Source organism: Trachypithecus francoisi, unplaced genomic scaffold (genome assembly GCF_009764315.1).
Source record: "Trachypithecus francoisi isolate TF-2019V2 unplaced genomic scaffold, Tfra_2.0 Lachesis_group2, whole genome shotgun sequence".
NCBI lineage: Eukaryota > Metazoa > Chordata > Mammalia > Primates > Cercopithecidae > Trachypithecus > Trachypithecus francoisi.
In genome coordinates, this window is record NW_022681465.1 from 7,170,203 (window position 1) to 7,198,165 (window position 27,963).

A 27,963-nucleotide genomic window follows, 5' to 3' on the forward strand; every position below is an offset into this window, starting at 1 on the left:
TAGCCGTCTACTGATTGAGTTCAATGAGGTAAGAATAGAAAATAGAATGTAGGAGGCCGTGAAGTCACAGATCACACACTGGCTCTTGTACTATCAAACCTAGGGCAGAGAGTACGTTTTGATCCCTGTAGTCTAGATATGCGTCCGGAGCAGCCCTCACTCTCTCCACATGGAACCAGCCTTCTGTGCTCTCTGGAATGGCATTTTTATTTCTCTTTACTACTTTTAGGAACAAAAAGGACTTGGGGAGAGACTTCTGCTCAGTCTCATGGGCAAGCAGGATCTCTAAAGACATCTGCTTATTGTTTTTTACTTGCTAGGAAGAAAAGAAACATCAGAGTTTTCCTCTGGAAATCTGTTCTGCTGGGGCATTTCCGCTTGCGATTCTCTTGAACCTGTAATTCAAACCTGCTCTGGCTTGTTCTCTTCTAAATGGAAAGGAGCAGGTGATGACCTATTTCTAGCGGCATTAATATATCTAAAGACAAGTGTGAAGTTCATGCTTCCCCTGCACACACTACTTTGTTTTCTGTGATAGAGAATTCTAATTTCTTAAACTTCGTTGATGGAGATTCTTGAATGGGTCACTCAGATTTAGCATGATTGGGTTTAAAGTACCCTTCTTTGAATTGTCTTTGCTTTTTATATTTGGGTTTCTATATTCAATTTCGTTAGGTTCCTGTTTGCTTGGTGCATCTGTGGGAGTGGTATTCTTTTCACAACGTTATCCAAACATCTTTACTTTTCCTTGATAAATCAATCATTTTCATGCTCCTCTTGCCTTCAGCTAAATCATTTTCAGCACAAAGTGGGCATTTCCCACAGCATGCCTGTCACCTATGGTGAGGTCCAGAGAGAGTGAAATGAATCCTGTTCTTGGCCGTACCTAATTCATGGTCTCATGTCTACTATGTGCACCCTTCAAAGAGATAAGCTGTGCAGAAATGTTCCAGAATCAGGGAGGGTAACTCAGTCTGGTAGAAAAGCCACCTTCAGGCAGAGACCAGCTGCAGGACCAAGTCGGAAGGAGCTATGCCTAAGAGCAGTGTGCCTGTGTTCTGAAAGTGGACCTGAGTCGGGACTGGGATGATGTTGGGCCCCCAACAACCTGTTTCTATTTTGATTTTGGAAGCACCGTAACCAACATCTCTGCTTTCTAAAACATGTTCTCCATCTAGATAGTCAACGATGACTGGGGTAGGGACATCTGAAGATAGAATAGGGCTAAGGTAAAGCTGTGTTGGTGTAATTAAAGATGAGTTCATTTCTTGGGCTGGCAGGGCTTGGCTTCAGAGAGGTCTACCTTGGGAGGTGAGAATGGCTGCTTTGGGACCCTGCCAAGGTTTCCATGCTGGAGCACTTTACTTGAATAGCTGGGCTACCATGCAAATCAGGAGCTAAGCAGATCTATTTTTGCTGCCTAAAATCTTGGACAGATTCCTTTTTTCCCCCCTGAATCTGCCTGATTTTGATTTCCATTAGACTTTCATCGGTTCTTATAGAAGTTTGGCAATTTTCTTAAAGCACATCCCTAGCCTCCTAGAGCAAAACAGCATTTGGACTACAAAATGCTCTTAGCATAATGCTAGTACATAGAGATTTTTTTTGCTGTATGTAATTGCCTTTGTAGAAGTGATTTGGAATGCATACTAAAAAGAAAAAAGCTTCATTTTGATTTAATATTTCCCTGATTGACATTGTTCACAAAGTGATTTCATTTAATTTCAACCTTTGATCAATTCATGATTCTGCATTGTTGGCCCTAAAATTAAAGTAATCCTCAAAGTTTTATATACCGTCAAAATAAATCCTGAATTGAAACTTCACAGTCTTGGTTAATTTCTACATGAAAACAATTAAGTAGTGTTAATCCCATATTTGTGAAGAATTATCTGAAGACATGAAACTCAGTAAATAGAAAATTTGATGGCATGTCTTGAATTTAAATATTGTTTAATAATATGAGTAATAGTTTCTGCTGTTTATCATGGAGAGTATTCATGAAAAATCTGATTTATAATTTTTTCACCATCAGCCTGTTGAGTGCCTACCAAGTGCCAGGAACGGCAATAATTATGGGCATGGGGAACAAAATAAACTTGACCCTTGGCATCAGAAAACTTAGAACTAATGAAATGAAATTTTAAGTCATAAGTCTTATCATGTAACTTGGTTTTAAATTTTTTTTCTTGTTCTCATTGTTTTTTCTTTTTCTACTTTGTTTTTTGGAACTGGTTTTTATTACTGAATGCATGAAAACCCTTTTTCAGAATTTAATACTCTCATTTATTATATCCAAAATCAGCCAGCTGTTTTCCAAATTTGCCTGTCAGTGTTAGGAAAGGTTGACATAATTTTTTTTCATTTTGTCAGAATACCAGCTGGCTCCAGCCAGATTTGTTTTGGCTAAAATTTATGATTAGGAATAGTCAATATTTCAATATAAATGAAAAAATTGTATTCCATAATTTTAAGTAGTCAGATAGAGAAATAAAGTAGATATTTGTGTTTTTTAGTATGATACTAAAATAAGAGTATGCACTTTTATTAACTATAAATAGGTAATACCTGTGACTGAGAATATGACCCACCTTGTTTCTTTTATGGTGATATAATGAACTAGATATTTAAAACAATAACCAGAAGTATTTTTTATTATGAATCAATTTTCCAACATCAGATATTTTTTCGAAGGGCAGATTTATCAGAGAGGTTCTTTTATCTGTACATCGAGAAAGAATTTTATTCTTCCAAAACAAATTAACATACCCAATTATTTGTAGACAGCAACCAACTGTGTTATTCCAGACAATCTTTCAGCACCCCCAATAGGTGGAAGAATCACCTCCTTTCTTGGGGATTGGAGTATGGGAGGGCAGACAGATGTACCCAACACCCCCTCTAAGGAGCAGGAAATTCTGTGCATGCTTTCTCTAGTTTCATAATTCTGAGTGTGGAAGGGAATAGAGCGTGTTCTTAGGTTTTGCAGTAAAGGTAGCTAAAGATTCATCTTTTTATGCATTTCTATACGCGCAAGAAATCTTACTCTGCAGGTGCTTGTAATTTGCAACCAGTAATTCTCTAAGTCATTTTAGTTATAATTTACTTGTGGTATAACAAAGGCCGTGGAAAAACTGTAATTTTCTGCAGGAAAGATGGTTGCAATTTAGGGACCTAGCAAGAAAGGATTTGGAAGCATCCTTTGGATACTGAAATGTATGATTAAATATATACATGGCACCTTCCTTTCCTGTTTTAAAAGGACAGTGGAGTGAAATGATTGAGAGCATCTGCTGTGTGGGAATTGTGGCTTTGTCCATTTCTACTTCTGTGACCTTGGGAAAATTGTTTAACCTATGTCTCAGTTTTCTTGTTTGTAAAATGGCATGGTACCTGCCTTGTAAGTTGATGGTCTCAATTAGTACATGCAAAGTCCTTAGAACAATGCCTGGCATAAAGTAAACCTTCAGGACTGTTAGCTGTTCCTAGGTCTTGTAGCTGCATTTTCACTGTTACTGTGAAAGAATACTGTAGTCACCTTGCATTAGAGCCAGAAAGGTGATCATTCTACAGATGATGATACTGAGACCCTGAGAAGTGAACTCATCTCTTCAAGGTCATGCAACTGCTACGTTGTCACAGGGTCACAGGGCTTTTGACTTTCCCTGGGTGACTTTGCTAGAGAACGTTGCAGGTCTAGAATTCCCAGCTGTGGTCTTGGAAAACAGCAGGTTTTCTTGTTGAAATTTCTTACTAATATGAAGAGCCTCAATCTTCATTCTGTGTAATGGAGTTACCTCTCAATGCTTTTCTCTTCCAGAGTTAAAGGAATTCCGTAGAGATGCTTCCTCGTAATTAATTAACTGACTTGCTGGCATTGTTTATTTTCATTATGCTAAATGTCCCCAGTGTCTTCCCCATCAAGTGGAGCCTTGACTGTGGCTCTGCTTTTGTTGTCTGAGAAGTCCTGGCATATGCATCATGGGTGTGAGAATCATTCCTATTAAGCTGTGATTCTTACAGATAATTTAAAACCGAATATTCTACTAAAAATGGAGCAACACTATTAGAGCTGTGTTGAAGGTGTTTTGTGTGTGATGTATTTCATCAAAAATTGTTAGTGACAGGAGAGTCCGAGCTGGATGCTGGGCATACTCCACTGGTATACGGGTTCTTCCTACCACTTGGTGTTGACATCGAGACAATTCATTGAACCCGACTCATTTCTTCCTTCATTGAGTATTTAGAGCACCTGGGTTGGAGGGGTGGGCGGGGGGCAAGCACCATGATTGACATCACCCTGGATGGCACTCCACCCTGAACTGGCTCACCCCTGCATGTTGACATGATCCCCTAAATACTGTTGATGGCTTTAGGGCAGGCTATCATCATGATCATGATCATATCTAAGGACCACAAGAGCTGAGGGCATTCAGCTCTGACCCTCTCCACTTTCTGGATCTTCCTGAGTGGCTCCCCTAATCTTAAAGTCTCTTCCACGACTCTGTGCCTTATATCCAAACGTTTGGGAGGACAGAAAAGGATTATTAAGTTAGCTCATGGGTTTGGTCCATTTGACAAAACTAAGCCTGTGCTAATTCTTCAGTCCTTTTTTGGTATAAGGATACGATAAAAAAAAAAAAAAATCACAAGGGAGAGGATGAAAAGAGGGTGGTGAGAAGACTTCGTTTGTACAGCTGGTTTTGGCAATGTTAGACATAGTTCTTTTGGTTCTCTCTTTTTGCTTCTGCTTATACTTCTGTCTCTAGGAGCCAGACACAGGTGAGAGTGGGGTAGACACCGTAAGAAAAACCTCAACCCAAAAAGCCATTGTGGGCAGCTTTACCAGCTAGTTTTCTGACTCTGCCCAGAGTTCTAGAACAACTGTGCCAAGACAAAGAGAATGAAAACACAGACCTGACCACGGCTCATAGAGATGTGTAAGGCAGATTGTATCTCAGAGTTGAACCAAGTCACTTCTGAAAAGCTTGGTGCTGGAAATGGGATAATTCAATTATAGGGCAATTAAAATATGTTGAGTAAATAATTTATTGCATTTGAAACATATAGACAGAAAGTATAATACTATAGTTTCTTTTTAAAATGTTGAAATTCTGAAGATTTCTCAAGATGGTCATTATTTTCTGGGAGAGTCCTGTGAATAAATCAGGTCTCTAGGGTCATCACCCCATAGAAAGTTCCTGGTAGAAAAGATGGCAAATCAGCGCTATTGTAATGGGAGCCCTGACTGCAAGATCTTGGAATTATGAATTCTATCCATTTATATCAATGTCCTTTGCTGTCCCTCAGACATAATGATGCGGGGGTATTGCAGCTAGGACAAGCCAGGGCTCAAAGATACTGGTTTTTATTCCTGTGTGCTTTCTCCTAACACTGAATTATATTATGTATGTGTATATATGTGTGTGTATGTGTGTGGGTGTTTAGTGTCCTGTATTATTTTTTTAGATGTATAGAGAAAACAAGAGTAAATAATTAAAATATCAAGTTACTAATGATCTATGGACATTATGAAAGAAATAAAATTTTAGACTAGTCCATTACTAGAATGAATTAAAGTTATTAATATTGAAAATTAACTACGGAGATCAGGTTAACGTGAATAAAACAGATAATGAGGAAATCTTAGCACAGTCCAGACATATGATCAACCTAATGTCTAACTCTTTCCCATCATTTACTTGCAGTGAATTCAAATACATAACCTCCATACTCTTTGGAATTGAATTTTAGGTGCATAAAATATAATTACTCATTTGATAATTTGATTAATATTTGATTCTCAGGCATAATCCTCATTGATCTCTATGTGGCTTATTTATAGTAAAATAAATTTTCATGAATCCGTTTTGAACTAGAGTATCTCTAATAGCAAATTTCTTTCTATATGCTCAACTCATTCCATTCTACTCTCTATCCTCAAATATAAACTTCATATTGAAATTGAGTTTTATCGTTCTTTTACTTGTCTTTTTGTTCATTTTATTATGTATACACACATACATATAAATGATATATATGTGTGGTGTGTTATAAAAATTGAGATTCATTTGCCTATTTTTTCCTTGAGGAGAATCAATTGCCACCGATCCATTTCAATTACTTTCTTCACATCCGTCATATATCAAAATTCTACATATGGTTGATTGGTTATGGGCTGTTCTGCCACATTGACTAAGTTTTTGTTTTGTTTTGTTTTTATCCTTTCAGTGCTACACACACACACACACACAATTACTAAAGCTCTGTAATAAGTATTTTTGATTTATTTATGGGGAGATTGAAACTTCTGTTTCAGTATATTTGATAGTAGTAAGATTGTCTAGTATTTCTAATTTTATTTCTGGGGTCAGTTGCAGTAAGATGTTTTTCTAGGAATTTTTGCATTTCATCCAAATTCTCAAATTTAACTGCATGCTCATTTTGATAATAATGTTCTTCTTTTGATGTTTTACATATGCTTTATTTTTGATTTTTATTTATAATATTGTCTTTATATGCCTTCTTGTATAATCTCACCAGAAGTCTTCTTTTTAGCTTTTTCAAGAACTATCCTTCTTTGTTTATCTTATCGATTAGTTTTCTTGTGTGTGTTTTTATCTTTATTATCTCCTGTTACGTCAGTCAGAGCATATTAGATGATGTCATGGAAACAACTCCACAGTCTTCCTGGATTAACACAACACAACAAAGATTTATATTTTGCTCAGGATACACGGTAAAGATGAGTCAGTAGAGGGACTCTGCTGGCAGCCCTGTCACTCAGGGATTCAGGATGAAGGAGGGCACATCCCACAACACACTTCTTTCCTCATTGTTGCGCCAGAGAAGAAAAGCTTGCTTCCATGTCTAACTACTGGCGATGAACACTTTCCACATGGGAATGACACATCACTTTCATTCATTTTTTCATTGGCCAGAGTAAATGTTCTTAGTTGTCTTTGGTTGCCTTAAAAACCACCACAAAACTTAGTGACTGGAAACACCACCATCATATATCTTCCTCCTGAACCTGCAGTTTGGGCACATTTGCCAGTGGTGGCTCTTCCTTGCCCCATGCATTGGCTGGGGTGGTTTGAAGGCTATATCTTGCCTCCCTTGAAGGTTTGCTCGCTTCCCTGTCTGGTGGTCATACTGGCTTGCAGCTGAGATTCAGCCGGCACTGCTGGCCAGAACACCTTCATGTGGCCTCTCTACATGATTATTTGACTTTCTCTTGATATTGGAGCTGGTTTCAAGAATGATCATCCTAAAAGAAAAAGATGGAATTGCATGGCACTTTGATGACCCTGTCTCTCAAGTCAGGGAATTCTGCCATACTCTATTAATTGAGGCATTATGAAGACCCTCTCAGGTGGGTGGTCAGTCCAAGGGGATAGAACCTAATTTGGTAAAAGGAATGTTAAGCATACATGGGATGAAGTGTAGATTGCCCCCATGTGTGGAAAATACCATCTGCTATGTTACCTTACATAGCCATGCCAAACTTTCATATGCCTGGAAGAAGGTTGTATCAATTAACTTGTGCTGTGTAACAACTAAAAACTTAACAGATTTGAACTACTCTTTTTTTTTAGCTCATAATTGTGTGGGTCAGGTCTTGGGTCTTCTGACCTAGGTTTCCCAGTTCATCTCTGCTGGTCTGTCTCATGTTTGTGTGGTCTACTGGCATGTTAGTTAATCACTGGATTACTCAAAATAGCCACATTTATGTGTGTGGCCAGTTGGCAGACTGTCCACCATGGCTGTTGAGTGGAGTGCCAGGTCCCTCAACTGTCTCCTCTCATTTGGCAGGCTAGCCTGAGCTTCTTTGCATGGAGTTCAGGGACTTCCAAAGAGCAAGAGGAAAGAGGCAAGCCCTACTGCCCAAGTCTTTGTTCAAGTCATTGCCTGTGCCATGCACCTGCCATTAGATTGGCCAAATGGAGCCACATGGCTAGTGCCAGACTCAGTGTAGAAGAGAATTACACATGGGCGTGGATACAGGGAAGGGGATTATTGCTAGCTGAGATTACAGGCATGCACCACCATGCCTGGCTAATTTTTGTATTTTTAGTAGAGACAGAGTTTCGTCATGTTGGCCAGGCTGGGCTCGAACTCCTGAACTTGCGTGATCCGCCAACCACAGCCTCTCAAAGTGATGAGATTATAGGCATGAGCCACAGTGCCCAGACAGTGGCTATTATTAAAAAGTAAATAAACAAAACAAAACAAACAAAAAAACAAAAAAAAAACCCAAACAAACAAACAATAACAACAAAAACTCAAAAAACAAAAAAACAGATGCTGGTGAGGTTGTGGAGAGAAAGGAACGCTTTTACACTGTTGGTGGAGTGTAAATTAGTTCAGCCATTGTGGAAGACAGCGTTACGATTCCTCAAAGACCTAAAGATAGAAATACCATTCGACCCAGCAATCCCATTACTGAGTATATACCCAAAGGAATCTAAATCATTCTGTTATAAAGACACATTTATGTGAATAGTCGTTGCAGCAGCATTCACAACAGCAAAGATGTGGAATCAACCTAAATGCCCATCAATGGTAGACTGGATAAAGAAAATGTGGTACTTATACACCGTGGAATACTATGCAGCCATGAAAAACAAGATCATGACCATTGCAGGGACATAGATGGAGCTGGAGGCCATTATCCTTAGCAAACTAATGTAGGAATAGGAAACCAAATACTGCATGTTCTCACTTGTAAGTGGGAGCTAAATTATGAGAACACATGGACACATAGAGGGGAACATATAAGTTATCTTATATGTGGTACCTTTTAATTTACATTTTTGTGATGAACTTTTAAGATAAATTATGTTGTGATCAAAGAACGTGGGTCTGTGTGATACAGACCCTTCTTTGAAATCTTTGGAGGTTGCCTGACACATGATTTTTATAAATATTCCACATGCACTTCAGAAGAATATTCTTCCACCTAATGGTTGCATGTGGAATTCTGTTTTTCAATTAGGCCAAGATTACTAATTACGATGTTCAAATCCTTTACATCTTTTCTTGTTTGCATTTTTATTTTATTTGCTTGGCCTATCAATAGCAAGATGGGGAGTTGAAATTGTCTGCTCTTAGTAGATTAGTTTACTTTTTTCTCTGATTTTGTAAATTTTTGCTTTATACATTTTGAGGCTATTTTATTAGTTTTACAGATGTTTAAAATTATTATAATTGCCTATTTATTCTTTTCACACCTCATGGTAAAATGGAGTATGACTATGTCTGTAGATAAGAATAAAAATTGTCTATGTATCTATATGCATATGAAAAAGCATAGCTCCACACATCCATTTGTAGTCAAATGTTTATCAGAGCTAAAGGCTGATTTCATGTCTCCTAATAATTACTGTCATTTGTGGTACACCTGTGACATACGAAATACCCAGAAGCCACACCAAATCTGGATGACTGCATGTGAAGAAGCTGGCTGAGGGACATTCGGCTTCTCCCACTGAAAAATCACAGCAGGAAGTGATGGAAATCGGTTTCTACCTTTGGTCTTGCTGACTTCAAAGCATTTCACTAAAATATCATTTTTTAAAAATTAAATAGAAAGGCAATATTTTACATTAGACTGTCCTTTACTACCTACATGCAAAATAGTACTATTTAACAAAAAGAAAAAGAAAAAGTGCGTTGAAAAGAAAGAAAATACGGATAAGCTGTTACTGCATGGAAAAACATCTAAGAAACAAAGAAGTTGTCACATAAGAAATAAAAGTGATGGGTATGTAATAGGCCTAGCAATTAGAATCCATCTGAAATTACCAGAAAATGCATGGAAAATGAAGGAATGAAATGCTTAGAGTGGAAGGAACCCATTGTCATCACAGTGGATGATACCATAGTTAAAATATCGTGCTTTAAAGGCATTTTTGTACATTTCATTTAGTATGCATTATATGGTAAATTTTATTTTACCTTGTTAAAGCCATTTTTTAAAAAGGCATTTTAGTACATTTTAGGTAACATTGAAAGGATTTTAGTACATTTTATTTAGTTTGCATTATATGGTATTTTTTTTCCACAAAGGGAGGAGGGGTTAGGTTACATAGGAATATTTAATTGAGATTGATGATGATTTTAATGTTTTAGTTTGCTTATTTTAAAGTAGTCTGTTTTATATTCTAATGTTTGCAAACAACTCAATCAGAAGAACATGGCTTCGGGGTGTACCTTGCTGACTTCCTTCCTTTCTCCATCTGCTGGGAGATGGACAGGAGAGAGGGGTGCTGTCATCCTAGGTCTGAGGGTGTCTCTTAATTCCATTGACTTAGCCTTAAGAAAAATGCATGATGCCGGCAGCGAGGCCAGGGAACACTGTGGCCTGTAAGCTCGTACATCCTTTAGTGAATACTCTTCTGTTCTTCCCATGACATCCTCATGCAAGGTTCTTAAAACTTCAGAGTTAGCATTCAAAAGGCAGATACAGAATAAACTGGTAGCTGTTCTCTTCCTTGAAAAGTCTCTGTTTTTCAGTGGGCCCAGGTTTTGCAAAGGTTAGGGTCACAGGCCTCACAAGCAGCAGCTGACTGTCTCAAGCCGTTGGCCGTCTGAGCCTCTGGCTCACGCTTGGAGGTGGGGGTGTATGGTCTGAGGCTGACGCTCCTCCTCTGCTGTGCAGAACCCGCCTGCTAATGTCACCCACCTGGTGAGGGCAGGCACACTACCAGCCACCGAGGATCATGACCTGGATTAGGACTTCAGAGGTCGAAGTCCTCTTTATAGTTTGCAACTGCATTGTCATAAAGATGTATGTAATCTTTGACCCTAAGAGTTTGTGCTTTTTTGGCTGCTCTCATTTTGAAAGAAATTTAAACATTTTTGCAGGACTCTAAGAGGGTTGTGGGACCCAGACACTGTGCTCACTGTGACTAATGGTGGAGAAGTCAACTGCAGCCCCGACAAATCACATCTCAGGGATCTGATTTTTAAAAAAGAGAGAGAAAAAATAGAGAGTTTACGATTTAGAACCAAAATCAAAATCAAGTCTTACATACTTTACCCAGAAAAATAAGACATTGGGTCTCTGTCTTATTGACAGAGAGATCCTTTAAAAGAGAAGCACGGGAAAGCTCTTACAGGTCGTTCCGTTTTTCCTCTGCTTCCTGGAAGGGCTATATCACCGCCTTCTTGTTGCCTGCTTTACTAATTTTCACTTGACAGTCATGCATATCTTTGCACTGTTTTTCAGTCTTTCTGGAGAACTAAGAGCCAGTAAAGTCAATGATTGTTTCGCCCCTGCTGGGGTAATGAAATGACTGGAAAAAAAAAAAGTCACACTAGGAAATAGGTTTCCTGATTATTTACTGGTTAGTTTTCTGTCCACAGCTCAGTGAGGTTCATTTGGGGAGGTTTAAATTAAATCAGTTTTCATGGCTCCATGTGTGTAGTGATCGTAATCTCAGATTTGATGTCCTCAGATGACACGCTGTCATGTCCCACGTGGCCATTTTTTCATGGTGTCTGAGTGCTGGGGAGTGCTCGCAGCCTGGCAGACACCTAATACCTTTTTGCAGTAATTGTAAGCTGTGTCTGAGGGTAAGAGTAGTAACTTAGGCACTTAATCATAGATAAAAATAGCAGTGGAGGGAGAGAATAAGAACATCTCATTTGATCTACTTGTTTTCTGCCAATTCTGGAAACACACGTTCTTTTGGCCACAGCAACAACCGGCCCCATTCGGTTGAGCTCGCTGTCTACTGCAGGACCACAGACCCACAGGTGATCCCCACGCTGGAGGCCTGTCTCACCCACCAGCTGGACAATGCATGGCAGCCCTTCTCCGTGCCTCAGTTTCCTCAACTGTAGAATGGAACTAACACTAGTGCCCTCCACCCTGCCTGCCCCCACCAGGATGGTGGTTGTAAAGATTAAAGAGGTTAATATATGTAAGCCTGCTTAGCACAAGTAGCACTTACTAGCATTTACCATTCTTGTTCCCCTTACCTCTTTCCCAGGCATCATTTATCACACATAATTGTGGGAGAGAAAGGGAAACGACGTCCGTTAAGGGGGCTTGGATGCTGGCTTTTCCCCTCCTTGGGAACCAGGACTCTGTGTGGATTTTTGGCTGGTCTGCTCTGTTTCCCCATCTCCCTGTGCTTCATTGCCTGGTATTTGCATGGAGCCATTTCCAGTGTGAAGTTAGAGCTGCCAATGGGTGGAATGAACCTTGTGCCCACCTGTAAAGAATAGAGATCACCAGACGGACAGTCCCTTTGTAAGTCCCAGATATGGTCCCAGCCTTGTGTTTTGTTTTGTTTTGTTTTGTTTTTTAAATAGAAGTGTCTATGGATATTTCCGTAGCTAAACACGTTTGGGTGAGGATTAAAGACCTTACACTGTTTTCTGATCCATAGTAAACGCTGTCCGTACCAAGCTTCCAGCGTAGTGTTTTGCAGAAGCTACAGCCTAAGCCCAGGCTTGTGTAATCAAATGAAACATAATGTTTGTATGTGGAGCTGAACTTGTGTAGAGTGGAAAATAGTGGGTCTTTGTCATGTGGTAAGGAAGAGATAAATAGAAAAAAAAGACTGTGTGCCAAAATAAATGTAAATAAATGCGTTAGTAAGAAGTGAATAATAAATGCCCGTTTTCTTTTTGCTTATTTGTTTCTTTTTGCCATGTTTGTTATTTTTTCTCCACGTCTCTTGAGAGAGACATCACAAACATGGCGCCCTCCTCTGTGCATTTCTTGCTCCCTCATTTTCCACATTCAGCACTTTCTGACCCTTTTCTACTAGCCTATGATCCTGTCAAAACATTAATTGCCATGCATTAAAATAAAAGCTCATCACTTTAAAGACTGAGATAATTAAAAAAAAGTTTTTAAAATAAAACGGTTAAAATCCATTTGGAAGCTAGTTTTCTAAGGCCAGGGTATTTCTGCTCTTTTGATTTAGGGAGGGAAGTTGCTTATCTTATTTTCTCCAGGCATGAATGTGTTCTTACATTCACTTCTGAATACAAACCAGTTCTGCGTTGATCAGGGAAGATGTAACTTTGATGAGATATTGTTTTTCCTATTTTAAATATCCAACATTGGATTGTCTATTTAGAAAAACATGTTTATTTATTATGAAAGTTGAATTTTAAATGTTCAAACTGTTCTACTTTCAAAACAATTTCTTAAACCCCGTATATTCTGACATTGACAAGTGTTGATAACATTTTAACAATCTAAATCACTGGTATCACAGTGTCTCTAAATGATAACTTTTCCATGTATTTTTTTCTCTCCTCAGGAAGTTGAAGACCATGTGGCGTTTTTAATAACAGTTCCGACCGCCCTGGCGATTTTCTTTGCGATATTTATCCTGGTCTGCATAGAGTCTGTGTTTAAGAAGCTGCTGCGCCTCTTCTCGTTGGTGATATGGATATGCCTGGTTGCCATGGCATACCTGTTCATGTGTTTTGGAGGTACCGTCTCTCCCTGGGACCAGGTAAGATGTGAAAATATTTTTTGTACTTCTTTTATGTTTTGATTTGTGACATACTTAGTTCTGTAAACAACTTGGCCTTAAACTATAAAGAGGAGTTCTATAACTGAGAATGGAGTCTAATTTTTAAATTTATATTTCCAAAATTTATTTTTAATCAACAAATTATAATTGTATGTATTATGGGGTACAATGTATATGTATTTATATCTGTATGTATGTGTATATGTATAGATATATATGTGTATATATGTGTGTGTATAATTGGATACGTATATGTTTACTATAAGATTAAATGAAATTAATTATGTGCAACATGTCACTTACATATTTTTTTTTGGTGAGAAGCTTTAAAATCTACTCTTTAAGCAATTTTGAAATATACAATACATTATTATTAACTGTGGTCAGCATGTTATCACTTATATGTTATTCCAATAGATCACTATATCTTATTCCTCCTGTCTAACTGGAAGTGAAATAAGCCAGGCACAGAGAATGAAGGCTTTTGAAATAGCTGTCTTTGACTCATGGTCAAAGTCACTCTGTCCCCATTTTAGCAAACCCGTCGTGTCACAACCAAGGAGCTGGCCGGGGCCTCATACTGTCACTTGTTTGGGATAGCTGAACTTCAGTTCTGTCCGGAGCCTTGTTTGACATCTCGAACCACAGTTTCGACAACTTTAGTCCTGTTTCCGGAGTGCCTTGTCTAGGCTTCCTATTTCTCCACGTGCCTGCAACCCTCCAGGACTGGTTGTTGTCTTTAAATTCCTTCTCAATTACTAGAATTTTCCTACTTAAAGACCCTTCCTAATTCTGTGACACTGATTTTCCCTCCTCATGGTCACAAGCTATTGAAAGGATGGCTTCGGATACCTGCCGACAAACCCACGTTCGTTCATTTTGCACCGGTTGAGGCTCTGGGCCTCAGGTCACATCCTGAGGAAAGTGTTGTCTAACTATTGGCTTTTTCCATAGTGCTGCTGCTATGTGGGTGGCTGCTCCCGGCGTATTCATTTGACAGCATGATAAACGGTGTGTTGTCTAGGGGACAGGCCTAGGCTGAGATGTGAGCTACTAACTTAGAGCTTGTCAACCAAGACATGGAGTTTTGAAGCCATCCAGGGAGAGGGTGACCGAGGAGCTGAGAGGGCTGCCACAGGTTTGGTGGGGACATTGAGAGCCAGGGGTGTGCCAGCAACAGGATCTGGAAAGGAATACAGGGGCCATGATGGGGAGAAGAGAGGCAGTGAGGGTACACTGCTGTAGAGGTGAAACAGGGAGGGTTTCCAGAGGGTGTGGACAGAATGGCTCAAATGCCATGTCAAGGGACAGAATACTGTTGGTGTACCTCAGTTGGAAAGAGCTTGCCAGTGGGTTCTGTTGGTAAGTAGTCATGTGACCTCTGCCAAGCCATTCTTCTCTTTGTGCCTCCATTTCTTGTGCAAAGGGAGGAGGCTGGACTAAGTGAACTCAAGTTAGTCTTCCTGGCTCGAAGAGGACACCACTCATAGTGGACACAAGACCCGGCGGGAGCCATCATCTCTCCTTCATCACTCTCCCACTAGAGCCCCTTGGAGGGCTGGGCGCAGGCCCCCATGCTCTGCCTGGCTTCCTCCTCTCCCTCACACTCCCCGCTGTCTCCTTCACCCTCTGTGCTACTGATGCCACTTACACTCTGTCCTTCCCCACTCAGTTAGAAATCCTGGCTAATACAATTAGACAAAATACTAGGTAACAGTGAGGTAAACATGAGAGGGAGAAAGAAAATTCTAATTATCTGCAGATGACTATACTATCTATACAAATAAACTGCGAGTCACAGATCAACTCACAGAACTCATAAGAGAGCCCTCCACGACTGCAGGATCAACATAAAAACAATAGTATTCTTGTGCATCAACACTGAACAATTATAAAAGGTAATTTTTAAAATGACCGTTTAAACATTTTCTTCCCCAGCAGCCTGGACATCCTGTTGCATGCATACTAGTGCCCAGGTAATGTAAATAGGAGAACAGTTAAGATCCTGCTGGTCTGTTGCCTGAATCTGATGGTCTCTCCTTGCACCAAAGCCATCTTGGTTTAATGTTACAGGTTTCTAAGAAGACTTACTATCTGGAAGGCCAAGTACCTCTTCCTTGTTCAGAATGTTTTTAGCTCACTTTTTCTTACAAATCAGTTTGTCATGTTCAATGAAAAGTCCATTTGGGTTCTGGATTTAAATTATCTTGAATTTCTAAAGTTTTGTTATGAAAGATATTTAAAGCCTAAGAATTAATAAAAGGGTAGTATAGAAAACATCCAGAAATATGCTCTTTTTGTGTTTAGTCTTTTCACCGAATGGCAGGGCGTGTCTCTCAAAGAATTCTGATTACTTTTTGTGTGCTTCAGAGACTCTATTTTCTTCATAAAATCAATAATAATTTTCCTTAGACTCAATCTTAGGTACCTAAAGTCTTTTTGCCATTTTATAAACAGAATTTTTAAAATTACCTTTTCTAATTGGTCAGTGTTGATATATGAGAATACTGTTGTTTTTTTGTTGACCTTACAGTGTCAGTGGGCTCTTCTGAGTTCTGTGAGTTGATCTGAGACTCTTAATTTATTTGTATAGATAGTGTGGTCATCTGAAGATAATTAGAATTTTCTTTCTACCTTTCATATCCTCAGTTTACCTTATTCTGATGTAGTATTTTGTCTACTTATTTTAGCCTGGATTTCTAATGCAGTGTGGAAGGACAGGGTGTAAGTGGCATCAGATGTTTAACTTGATGGGAACATGGAATATTCCAGTAATATAATGTTTGCTTTATCATTGTTACTATTTTTAATAGAACCAATTAATCAGAATAAGGTCCTTTTGTCTGTGTTCTTGTCCACAAGTCGCATGTCCTTAGAACGATTTTCCTGACCCTCATCTGTCACTTTGTAAGGCAACATCGCTCACCTGGCTTGAGTGTTTCCATGGCACTTAAGGTGACTTATAGAACCTTAAATTATGGACACACCCCTCTCTTTGTTTATTGATTGTCTGCTGCTGGAACATAAGCTTCTGGGCAGGGATGTGACTGTCTCTCCAGTGTTCTATCCTTGCCCTTAGCAGAATGCTGCCCAGCCATTGGCAGCCAGTAGCTACTCATTTGATATGTTCATTGACAGATGTCTGTATTTTCATCTTCAGGATTGTTGTTGTTATTGTTTGTATTTTAACCTGTTTTTATTGTTGTTGTTGTTTTATAACATCTTTTTTTCTTTTTTTTTGACGCTATCTGCCTGCTTTTAAAGATCTCTCCAAGGATCATAAACATGCTTGTTTCATAGTCATTTTCTCAAGACTGACTCCTCTGAGGTGTTGCATTTGTTGGCCAAATTTCTCGGTTTTAGCTGTCCCTGTGTACCTTGACATTTTTGCTTTTACGTACATCTTGAATTGGAATATATTCACCTCTGCCCCTAATACAACCCTAACCATTCTGTGGTTAGAAACCCTAACTTTCTCATGCCACTGGGGCCCTGGATCGTGAGTGTATATGAGGCTCAGCCTGGGTGTTCCGCATTAATTTTGCAGGTTGGGAGGCCAGCTCAACCCGTGACCTGGGGATGTTTCTGGGAGGTGCACAGCTGTGTCTGCTCAGTCCTCTCACCCAGGACATGGTGCTCCGAAAAGGCCACAGCCAGGCTCAGTGGCTGCAGCTATTTTTGGCCACTATTCCTAAGCCAGGAGCAATGGCAGGATGTGTGCCTCATGCAGTGGACTGGCTCACGCCCCTTGGAGAGACATTGAGTCCTGTCCCTCCTAGAGCTTGAAGTCCTGCCCAACGCTTCCAGCTGCTCCTGTCCATTCTATGGCAATGGGGATTTAAAATGAAATTAAAAGCAAAAGTCTACCTTCTGGTTTCTTTTCTTTTTGTTTTTTTTGAGACCGAGTCTCACTCTGTCGCCCAGGCTGGAGGGCAGTGGTGCGATCTCTACTCACTGCAACCTCTGCTTCCTGGGTTCAAGCAGTTCTCCTGCCTCAGCCTCCTGAGTAGCTGGGATGACAGGCACGTGCCACCACACCCGGCTAATTTTTGTGTTTTTGGTGGAGACGGGTTTCACCATGTTGGTTAGGCTGGCCTTGAACTCCTGACCTCGTGATCTGCCCGCCTTGGCCTCCTGAAGTGCTGGGATTACAGGCGTGAGCCACCGTGCCCAGCCCTGGTGCCTTTTACTACAGACTTCACATATGTACACCCCTTAATTAACCATTAGGAAGTGTTGCGGCAGGTTCACTTTGCTTAGGAAAGGACTGTGCTTAAGAAAGCAGGCTGCTTTCAGTATCCTTTAGAATAGAATGGTTCCCACTGGAAGAAGGTTAAATTAACAACATAGTTGTAAAGTGATGCAGGAATGAACCTGCTCTACAGTCAGAGGGAACAGTCTACAAAGGACCACTCTCACTGCTGATACTGATTGCAAGCTGGGGGATTTCCAGAATTACCCAGAGATTGGACAGTTTTCTAGAAGAACCCACGGAACTTGTGACAGCTGTTATCGCTGTGGTTAGGAATTGCTACATGGAGAGAATACAGAGGCACTTTGGCAAAGAGAAGAGCCCAGGAAAACCACCAGATGTGGAGCCCCTGTTGTCCCCCTCTCTGTGGAGTCATGGATGGTGCTGCTGTCCTACAACCACATGTGACAATGGCCAAAGAGAATTATCTGTTGCCGAAGCTCAGCTGAGCCTTTGATGTCTAGAGTTTCCATTGCGTCTCAATCATGTACTGCCTGCACAGCTGATCGTTAGTCTCCAGCCTTCCGGAGGTGAGGCTGACACTTTTATTCTCCAGCCCCTCTGGAGGCAGCACTGACATCACAGAGCTCTAAGTTCCCATCATAAATCACATTCAGACTGTCCTGGGATCTAAGCCCCCAGATATGTAAACACACTCTTCTCAGGCAGGACATTCCAAGGGCCTAGATCACCTTCCAGCATTTGAGGGCAAGGCCAGACCTCTTATAAGGTTAACTCTAAACTGTACAGTGACTTGAGTGCAGTTCATAGTCAGCAACATCGCTAGTGCAGAGCACGAAGCACAGACAGCTAGCATGTGCATGGTCTGGACCTAGTGCTAGGCCCTGTTCTGAGGGCTTCCCTTACATGACTTCATTCATTCGTTTATGAGCCGGGCACCATCCTACCTCAGCTTTCTAAGTGCAGAGACCAAGGCACAGGAGGAAGGCTGAAGTACTAAGAAATTTGAGCCCAAGGGGTCTGCCTCCTGAGGCTGGCTCTCAGCCAGGAGACCTGTGCTTCTCAAAGGGAAGCGATTGCACCCCCAGGGGATGTGTGATTGTGTCAGGAAACGTCTTCCATTTGTCACAGCTTGGACGGGTATGGGTGGGTGCTTCTACTGTCATTTCGCGGGCAGAAGCTGGGGATGCTGCTAATCACCATACAACACACAGGACAAAGAATTATGCAGCCCTGAGACTCAGCAGTGCCAAGCCTGAGAAGCCTGCGTATCACCCAACATGGCCTCTCTGTGATGCCTTTTAAATAACCAGCTCTTAAGCCCTCAGTGAGCGGAATTGTATGAAGTTGCCAGAGCCTGACTGAAGGGTGACGTTGGCAGTTTTGATCAAGAAAAAGGAGTGATTTTTCAGTGTGTGACCCTGAGAAAGTATAGGCAGGAACAAGGGTGGGGACCCTGGGGGGAAGCCAACAACCTGGTTTGGGAGGAGTAACTGGGAAAAAAAGGAAAATCAAGGGAAAAAGACCCCAAACCTTCAAGAGATTTGCCGCCACAGGTTTTGACTGTAAGGGGTGGGGTTTTCCCAACATCGTTATTTTAGTTCGGCACAAACCACCCCATCCCGAAGGTTCCCTCTGCTCTGTGCTACCAGCACTCATCCCAGCTGATGCCGTTCCACGTAGCTGCCTCCCGGATGAAAACTTTTAAAACAATGTAACCTCTGAGTGAAGTCTGTGCAGAGTTTCCGGCTCCAGGAGTTCAGGGCAGCATTTGCATTTGACACGGAAGTCTTTTTGGCCTGCCTCTTGCCTGACTGCCTCGTGAAATGACTTTCCTTTGTGCTTCCCATTCCCCACTGATAGAGCTGTTCGGATGGCTGTGAGGGTGATGCTGCGATTGTGTTTCATTTTTCTGAATGGTTTAAAAATACGTGAACATGTTGAACTCAGAAGTAGCAGAGGAGTATGTTTTCTCTGTCCTGGTGCATCTAGTAAGTGGGATCATTTTATTTTTAAGAAGTAAGTGACTGGGTGTATCTCTCCCTCTCTGTCCAGCTCAATTACACAACACAGCAAAGATCTCTACCCATAATTGCTGTGGCGCCCACCAGTCCCACTGGGAGGAACAGAGAAGCTCAGGATTCCAGAATGTGTTTATTGGAGCCCTGTCACTGATTTCAAAAAGAGCAGTCATTTGTCCCATGGGTAGACGTTGGATCCGTTTCTAGTGCTGCAGTAACCAAACTTCTTCCAAGTTGTGTTCCATGGCTTAGAAAAAAATAGAAGATATTTATTGTCTCAGTTCTGGAGGTCAGAAGTCTGCAGAAGTCTGAAATCACAGTGTCAGCAGGGCTGTATTATTTTGGAAGACTCTAGAGGAGAATCCTCCCCTGCCTCTTCCAGCTTCTGGTGTCGCTGGCATTCCTTGGCTTGTAGACACATCACTCCAGCTCTGCCTCTGTCTTCACGTGGTAGCTCCTCTGTGGCTCTTCTCTTTTTATAGGGACACCATTCATATTGGATTACAACCACCCTAATGACCTCATCTTAACTGGATGACTTCTGCAAAGACCCTGTTTCCAAATAAGGTTATAGTCACAAGTACTGGTGTTTAGGACTTGAACCTATCTTTTCAGGGGACACAGTTCAACTCCTAACAGAGCACCCTAAGTGGGTACTCTCTGGTAGTAGGACAGGCATTTCCATCTTGTGGAGTGCTGCTCTGAGGTTCACTCGTCCTTCTTAGATTTGGAAATTGCTCTTGATGTCAGCTTTCCCTTAAACTTCAAATCCACCTTGAAATTAAATGTGGGCTAGGAAAGTTTTGAGACTTTTATCAGGTTGGTGCAAAAGTAATTGGGGTTTTTGCCGTCATACAAACCAGTGTCTCTAAGGAATTAGAGACATTCTTGTGTGTGAATGTCATGTTGAAACAAATCAACACTCATGCATGTAAAGAGAAAATAACTGGTCCAATCACACTGCCGTATAAATAAACAGAGCACTGTCAAGGCACGTCAGCATGCTAGGCATTGTTGGTTTATCTCTGCCTTTCCTGTCATGGAAGTGTTTCTTGTTGATTCTTACATTCATGACATTGATTAAATCCTTCTTGCCTGTTACATTAACAAACAAACAAACAAAAAGTTTGATTCACTTTGTAAACCCTAAGCTTTTAGGTGACATTTTATTTAATGATTTTGTTTTCCTTTCTTTTTTTAAAAGATGAGATGGGGTCTTGCTATATTGCCCAGGTTGGTTTTGAACTCTTGGCCACAAACAATTCTTCCTGCCTCAGCCTCCCAAATTGTTGGGATTACAGATGTGAGCCACCATGCCCAGCCTGTTTAATGATTTTTCTGACAAGCATGGATCCATTTCATCTCAGCTGATAATTACTGACTTAGGACCCTCCTCTGAAATGGTTTTTTTCAGGCAGGCTGGATTGCCTAGAATGTCTTCTGCTCATTCATGGGGTTAAAGAGCCATCACGGTGGTCAGGAAGGATAGGAAAGCTGACCCATATTTGCATCCAACTCCAGCTTTCTGCGTTTCTCTCGTACTAAGGCTCATTGAATAGAGTTCAATAGAAACTTCTATTCCTGACAACCCCATTTCAGCCTTGGCAGGAAGACCACGCTGAAATTATTTTACGGATCTGTTAAATTACCACCAACTCAAAAGGCTAACATTTTTATCTAGGAAGAAGAGACTTTCTTTGTCCTGTTACCCAAAAGGATGTCAGACATTCAGCATGTGCATGTGTGGCCTTTCTTACAAAAATAGGACATCAGTGTGCAAACATCTTTTTATTTTATTGAAAATGAGTGAAAATGAAGGAAAATAAAGGCCTCTCTTAGCCTTTGAAATGGTGCAGAATCCTTTTGCTTTTCCTTTAGTGCAGTCACTTGGAATGTGACCAAAGAATGTATTTACCACCGGAAGAACTGAGTAGCATATGAATGAAAGTAGAAAAATGCAACCTAGAAAGCCTGTCTCTGTGCACCTAAGAAACTCTTCTCTGTGTGCTGCTGTGTGCCAGGGTGATTTTTCAGCGGGGGCATTTGGACTTACTACGAAGAAGCACACACCTGAGAAAAAAAAGTAGTTAAAATTATTTCCATTAACAATAAAGATGAGGATATGTTTTTGTTGTTTAATAACCATGCCTATCCTGATGACACCTGTGCATTTGAGGGAAGTGCAGCTGATCTGGGCTCAGCCTGCAGTGTGTTTATTGGGAGACCTTCATGTTTCTGGCTCTCTGGAGCAGAGGAGGCATTTCTGAGTTATCCCTACTGTGAGTTCCGAGCCAGACTGTTGAGAAACCAAACTGACTGATATGGTCTGGCTCTTTCCCTTCCCAAATCTCGTTTTGAATTGTAGCTCCCATAGTCCCCATGTGTCTTGGGAGGGACCTGGTGGGAGGTAATTGAATCATGGTGGATCTTTGCCATGTTGTTCTGGTGATAGTGAATAAGTCGCATGAGATCTGATGGTTTTATAAAGGGGAGGTCCCCTGCACACACTCTCTTGCCTGCCACCATGTAAAACATGACTTTGCTCCTCATTTACCTTCCACCATGATTGTGAGGCCTTTCCAGCCATGTGGAACTGTGAGTCTCTTTTCTTTATAAATTACCCAGTCTCGGGTATGTCTTTATTAGCAGCGTGAGAACAGACTAATACACTGGCTGTGCCTCGAGCTGAGGATTTACCCTAACCCTCACTTGGGCCTTCCCAGACCTGATCTTGCTTGAATGGACAATTCTGTTGGTCTTTCTGGAAAATTCTCTCTGCTTCTCATTTTCCCTGTAGTGCTTTTCTTAAGAGGAGCATGGGCTCCAGGTACTGAAAATTGGAATCGTGACTAAACTGTCCTCTGTCCTGCACACAGGCTCTGTGATTCTCCTTCCACCTCCACCTCTACAGCCAATGTGTGTTGAGGAGTCCGATGCAAATTATTTGGATGATGGATACCCTAAAACCCTGATTCACCACTATGCAATTTATGCATGCAACAAGATTACACTTGTACCCCGTAACTTTGTACAAATAAAAATAAATAAATAAAGACTGTATGGTCTTTGAGACATTTTGCTCTTTTCCCAGTGCACAACACAGCACCACACACATAGCGATCACATCACAAAAATTGTGGGAACAAATGAGTGCACAAATACTGCATCTGTGCGCTTGCCTCTTCTACCGTAGAATGATCAGAGTCACTTCCAAGGGCCTCTGGCACCATGTAGTTACTTTGCATACACAACTTATTTGATCTGTATAGCCCTGTGAGGTAAACGCTATTATCACTTGCATCTTGCTGATGAAAACATTGAAGCCCAGAGAAGTTAACCAACTTCCTCAAAGTCACACAGTGAGGAAGAGGACCAGAATTTGAACTTGGCATCCTGACACCATCACGCGGACTCTCCAGATGCCCACTGTCGTTGGTGACTAGGGCGTCCCCCACAATATTGTGCCCTGACACATGACAGATTATTGTGTGATGTGAAAGGGACATATTTGTGAATCTGGATTGTTCTATTTGAGCCACTTTTGGGTTGATGTTATTTGGAAAAACTTCATGGGAAGGGAGCAGTTTCTTCAGAGATGCCAAAAATATGGTACTGTCACTGTTTTGAATTGCCAGATGATATTTCCATTTGGAGGTATTTTTCACTCCTCACATGAATCAATAAGAGAAATGGGACTAACTTGGCCCAAGGAATAATAATAGCCCACATATATATTAGGCAGCATTACTGTTGGGGAATCAACTAAAATTGAAATTCTACTTTCTTCTAAAGAGATTTATTATACATGGAGTCCTTATGATTGTACCTCTTTCTGCTGGTATTCTCATCTGGGTCTGCCTTAGCTCCTATATGCCTGTGCTTGCCCCATTCCTTCCTGTAGGAAAACCTCGTCAGGTGCAAAGGGCACTGGAAGGGCATTCACCAGGATGCCACACAGGGTTCAGTCCAGCCACTCGCCAGCTTCCCCTGTGCGGTGCCAACTGAGGGTCCTGTGACCTCCCTTGAAGCCTGCCCAGTGCTGCTCACTGTCTCGAGAGCTCACTGTCTATGTGTGCAGCTCTCAGGGCATCTGGAAGAGCCTCCTAGGGAAGGCAACGCAAGGGCTCCACAAGGAGGCGTGAGTGGAGTCTGGGATTTGTAGTGTTTTCCTGAAAGAGCCGGACTTTTACAAGGGAGGAAAAATGTTCTCTGAGCTTCCCAAACATCTGTTTTTGACTTAGTTTCAATGGAAGTGTTTTCAATGGCGGCTATCTTAGGGCTTCTGCATCGTCTCCCTTGTGTTTGTCATGGAATTCCAACTACTTAAGCATTAAGTCTTGGATGCTGTTTTGCTATCCCAAGAAACATTCTTCAGATAATTTGTGACGAATACAACTTCGTCTCCATCAGAATAGAGCTGTGTGTATGTACCCATGCAGGCATGCAAAGAACCTGCTGGAATGTAACAGAGTGACTTCTAGACTCTAGGCTAGAGCAGCAAATTCTCAGGAAAAAATAAATTCAGAGTTTAAATTATTTCCTATGAAAAGTTGCTAAGCAACACTTCACTAAACTCTGGTATTCTGTATTTCAAATATATTTTTTCTTAGCAGCAACTAATATTTTTTTCACTCAAGTCATAAAGGGAGGACTGAAGTACATACCTGCAAATCCAATAAAGGCATTTGCCTATCGGAGACTTCACAGTAAACTTTTAGATTCGTGCTGAATAAGTATGGGGGAAAGCAGTTGAATATTTTATACTATCATGGTATTTTCTTCTTGCTCTCAACATTTGCAGTGCCTTGTTAATGTGTGTGTCTCATTGGAACTGTAATTTTCCTCTTCGTAGAATGGGTTTGGGTATTAACAGGCTGTGTAGATTTTAATTATCTCATTGCTGTACCATCAGCTTCCCATCAGGCCCAGCCTTTGTGTCATCTTGCTCATAACTGGTATTCCCAACCCCCAGGCCGGAGACAAGCATGTGACTCAGAGGAGAGGTGATAAAGTCCCTGGAGGAGTTCTCAGAGATGAGGTGGAGAGGCCCCATCCTGCATAAGGAAAGTCCATTTCATTCTTTTAAACACTGCTCTGGCCAGACAGCTTACCTTCTATTTTTGTCCAAAGATTAGTACCCTCTAATAGGAGTTTTAGCCAGAATAAAACACTTCTCTGAGTTAAAGGTGAATATTGAGTTCTCATTGTTTACTTTTTAGAACTATTTGGCCTTTGTCTTAGTCCATTTTGCTGCTATAACAAAATACTACAGACTGGGTAATTTGTAAATAATAGAGATTTATTTCTCTCAATTCTGGAGGTTAGGAAGTCCAAGATCAAGGCACTGGCAGATTTGGTGTCTGGCGAGGATGGCTCTCTGCTTCCAAGACAGTCTTGTTGCTGTGTCCTCACATGTCAGAAGAGATGGAAAGGCCAGACAGCTATCTGAGCACTCCAAAGGTATTAATTTCATTTATGAGGGTGGAGTTGTGAGGGCCTAATCACATCCTAAAGGCATCACCTCTTAACACTGTTTCTCTGGGGATTAAGTTTCAACTTGAGTTTTGCAGAGGACATAAACATGTAAACCATGGCAGCCTTGGATTGGAGTTTGTGAGTTTGTAATCATTGCCGGATCTTAGCTTTAGCACCATAAGCGTAGAGATGTTGGTATTTCTCTCTGCTTGTGAAATATGCCTGGGTCTCCCCCAGGAGATCTAGAGTTGCCAGCACTGGCTTCCACCCTCTGTAATGGCTTTGAGGTCATGGCTCCTCTTGCCATCTCTAAAGAGTGTGACCCAAATGAGGAATGGCCATGGGAGGCTCACCAGGCACAGAATTTAGGAGAGAAAAGCTTTGCCAAGAGTGGTGAACAGAGCTAGGATGCTGTGTTAATATGCCACTTTGCAATATTTGTGGTTGTCTGCTGCAGTCATGTCCCAGGGCTGCCAGAACAAAGTACCACAAAGTTCCTGGCTTAGAACAACAGAAATACCTCAGTTCTTTAGGCCAGAAATCTGAAATTAAGGTTCAGTTCCATGCTCCCTCCGAAATCCTGGGAGAATCCTTCTTGCGTCTTCCCAATATTCTGTGGTTTGCTGACAGTCACTGGAGTCCCTTGGCTTGCAGCTGCGATACTCCAATCTCAGCCTCCCTTGTCACGTGGTGTTTTCCTCTATGTCTCTGTCCTCACATGCCAGTTTCTTACAAGGACACCGGTCATATTGAATTAGGAGCCCACCTGTATTAGTTCATTCTCATGCTGCTGTAAAAGACTGTCCAAGACTGGGTAATTTATAAAGGAAAGAGGTTTAATTGACTCACAGTTCTGCATGGCTGAGGTCTCAGGAAACTTACAATCATGGCAGAAGGTGAAGAAGAAGCAAGGCACCCTCTTTGCAAGACAGCAGCAGGGAGAAGTGCAAGAGGCTTATGAAACCATCAGATCTCATGAGAGAACTCACTCACTATCACGAGAACAGCATGGGGAAACTGCTCCCATGATCCACTCACTTCCCATCGAGTCCCTCCCACAACACATGGGGATTATGGGAACTACAATTGAAGATGAGATTTGGGTGGGGACACAGCCAAACCATATTGCCACCCCACAACAGTATGATGTCGTCTTAGCTAATTACATCTACAATGACCTTATTCCAAATAAGGTCACATTCTGAGGTTCTAGGGGGTTAAGCCTTCAGCTTTGTGTTGGTGGGGAAGGAGACCAAAATTCAACCAGTAACAAGTACCAAGGAAGGAACTCAGATATGGAAATTGTGAGAATCTTATTTCTACTTTTCCATTTACTTTGGAGTGTTTAAAGCCCCAGCAGACCTAAAATTCACATCTATACCTAGTCTGTATGCAGAATCCACTCCATATGGCATGGCTCCTTGTCCTAAATGCAATTGTGGAGCCCCTTGTTCAAAAATTATTAGGCATTTGAAAACAGCAACTGCAGAGCATTTCACCAAAGGCAGGCCCCACTAAGACTGAGCTGCACGAGGCTGCACAGTCCACAATCCAGGGAGCTGGGCCTGTCTGCTATCATGCGGAGGGCAGGGGTCAGCGAGCTGAAAGGTGATTTCAGCTTTTCAGATTTTAGGTTTGAACTGCTGGTAGCAGGTTGATGGAGATCTGAGGACCACTTACATTTTCTATATCATGACTTTGCTTCAGGCAGAAAAATCATACTAGCAGGAGGAATTTCCAGCCATCTGAAGTACAGGGAATGTTGCTTACCTCAGAGAGAATCAATGAGAAAAGTAGAGGAAACAAGGCACAATTTTTAAGTGGCTGCTTATCTCTGTTAGGGGTAAGACACCAAAAACTATCTTTAGCCAAGGGTAGAGTTTTTGTTCTGCTAAATAAATGTCTTTTCACCCCATGATACGTGATTTATGACCATTTTCATTTGCTTAAGTTCAGCTTCCACTTTAAAGAAAAGCTTTAGTTCCCAAGTTTCCATGAATACATACCGCTCTGTGTACTGGTACAAATTATGTTAAATTGAATTATTTTTCAATAAGCTGGGTTTAATAATTTTATTGTCCAATAAATTCAAAGCTGAGATTAATAAGTATTCTATTAAAACCAGTGAGGGGATAATTTCATTCCCAAGTAGATAGTGTTTTGTATGTTCATGTTCAAACGTGATGCAGAAATTGAGTACTGATTTACCTCCCCACCTTGAACAGCTGAAAAACAGGACAAAATATATGACACAATGGCTTTAAGATACTGGTCAAAGGATACTATGGGAAATTGACCCTGATAAGAAGGGAAACAAAAGAAGTGAACTCTAGGATTGCTCCAGTTTCCTTTCTGGAGAGAGTCCGTGGGCTGTGACACAGGGAGGGGACCCAAACAGACCCCCGCTAATTGCACTGAGTTGAGGAAACAGAATTCTGAGTTTGGGAAGACAAAGATGCTGAAATTCTCAGGATGGAATACCAAGAGGTGTGAGAAGAGTTGCAGAAAGAGAGAGAGAAAGAGAGAGAGAAAGAGCTCTCCAGCGATTTGTAGAGGGCCCCACCAATTCATCAGCAGAGTACTGACAGGCACATGCCTAAGAGCAATCTACTGAGGCCAACGAAAAAAGTTCCAGGAAAGAGCTGTGAAATAATTTCTGGTGCTCACACAGGCCCTGAAAGAGCAGGTACAGTGAGAAAGGGACATTTCCTACTGAGAAAGGAATTAGTACATCAAGAGGAGCTAACAG

The 27,963-nt window shown here is 41.3% G+C and overlaps 1 protein-coding gene across 3 annotated transcripts in view; it reads left to right on the top strand.

Moving 5' to 3' along the window:
• ADCY2 (adenylate cyclase 2) overlaps positions 1-27,963 on the top strand; it is a 432,701-nt gene that overhangs the window by 2,990 nt on the left and 401,748 nt on the right. For all 3 annotated transcript variants that reach the window (XM_033178771.1, XM_033178769.1, XM_033178770.1), the window contains exon 2: positions 13,287-13,484. In XM_033178771.1, coding sequence (XP_033034662.1) covers positions 13,434-13,484 — 51 coding nt within the window. In that variant the 5' untranslated portion in view covers positions 13,287-13,433. The remainder of the gene's footprint in view (positions 1-13,286; positions 13,485-27,963) is intronic.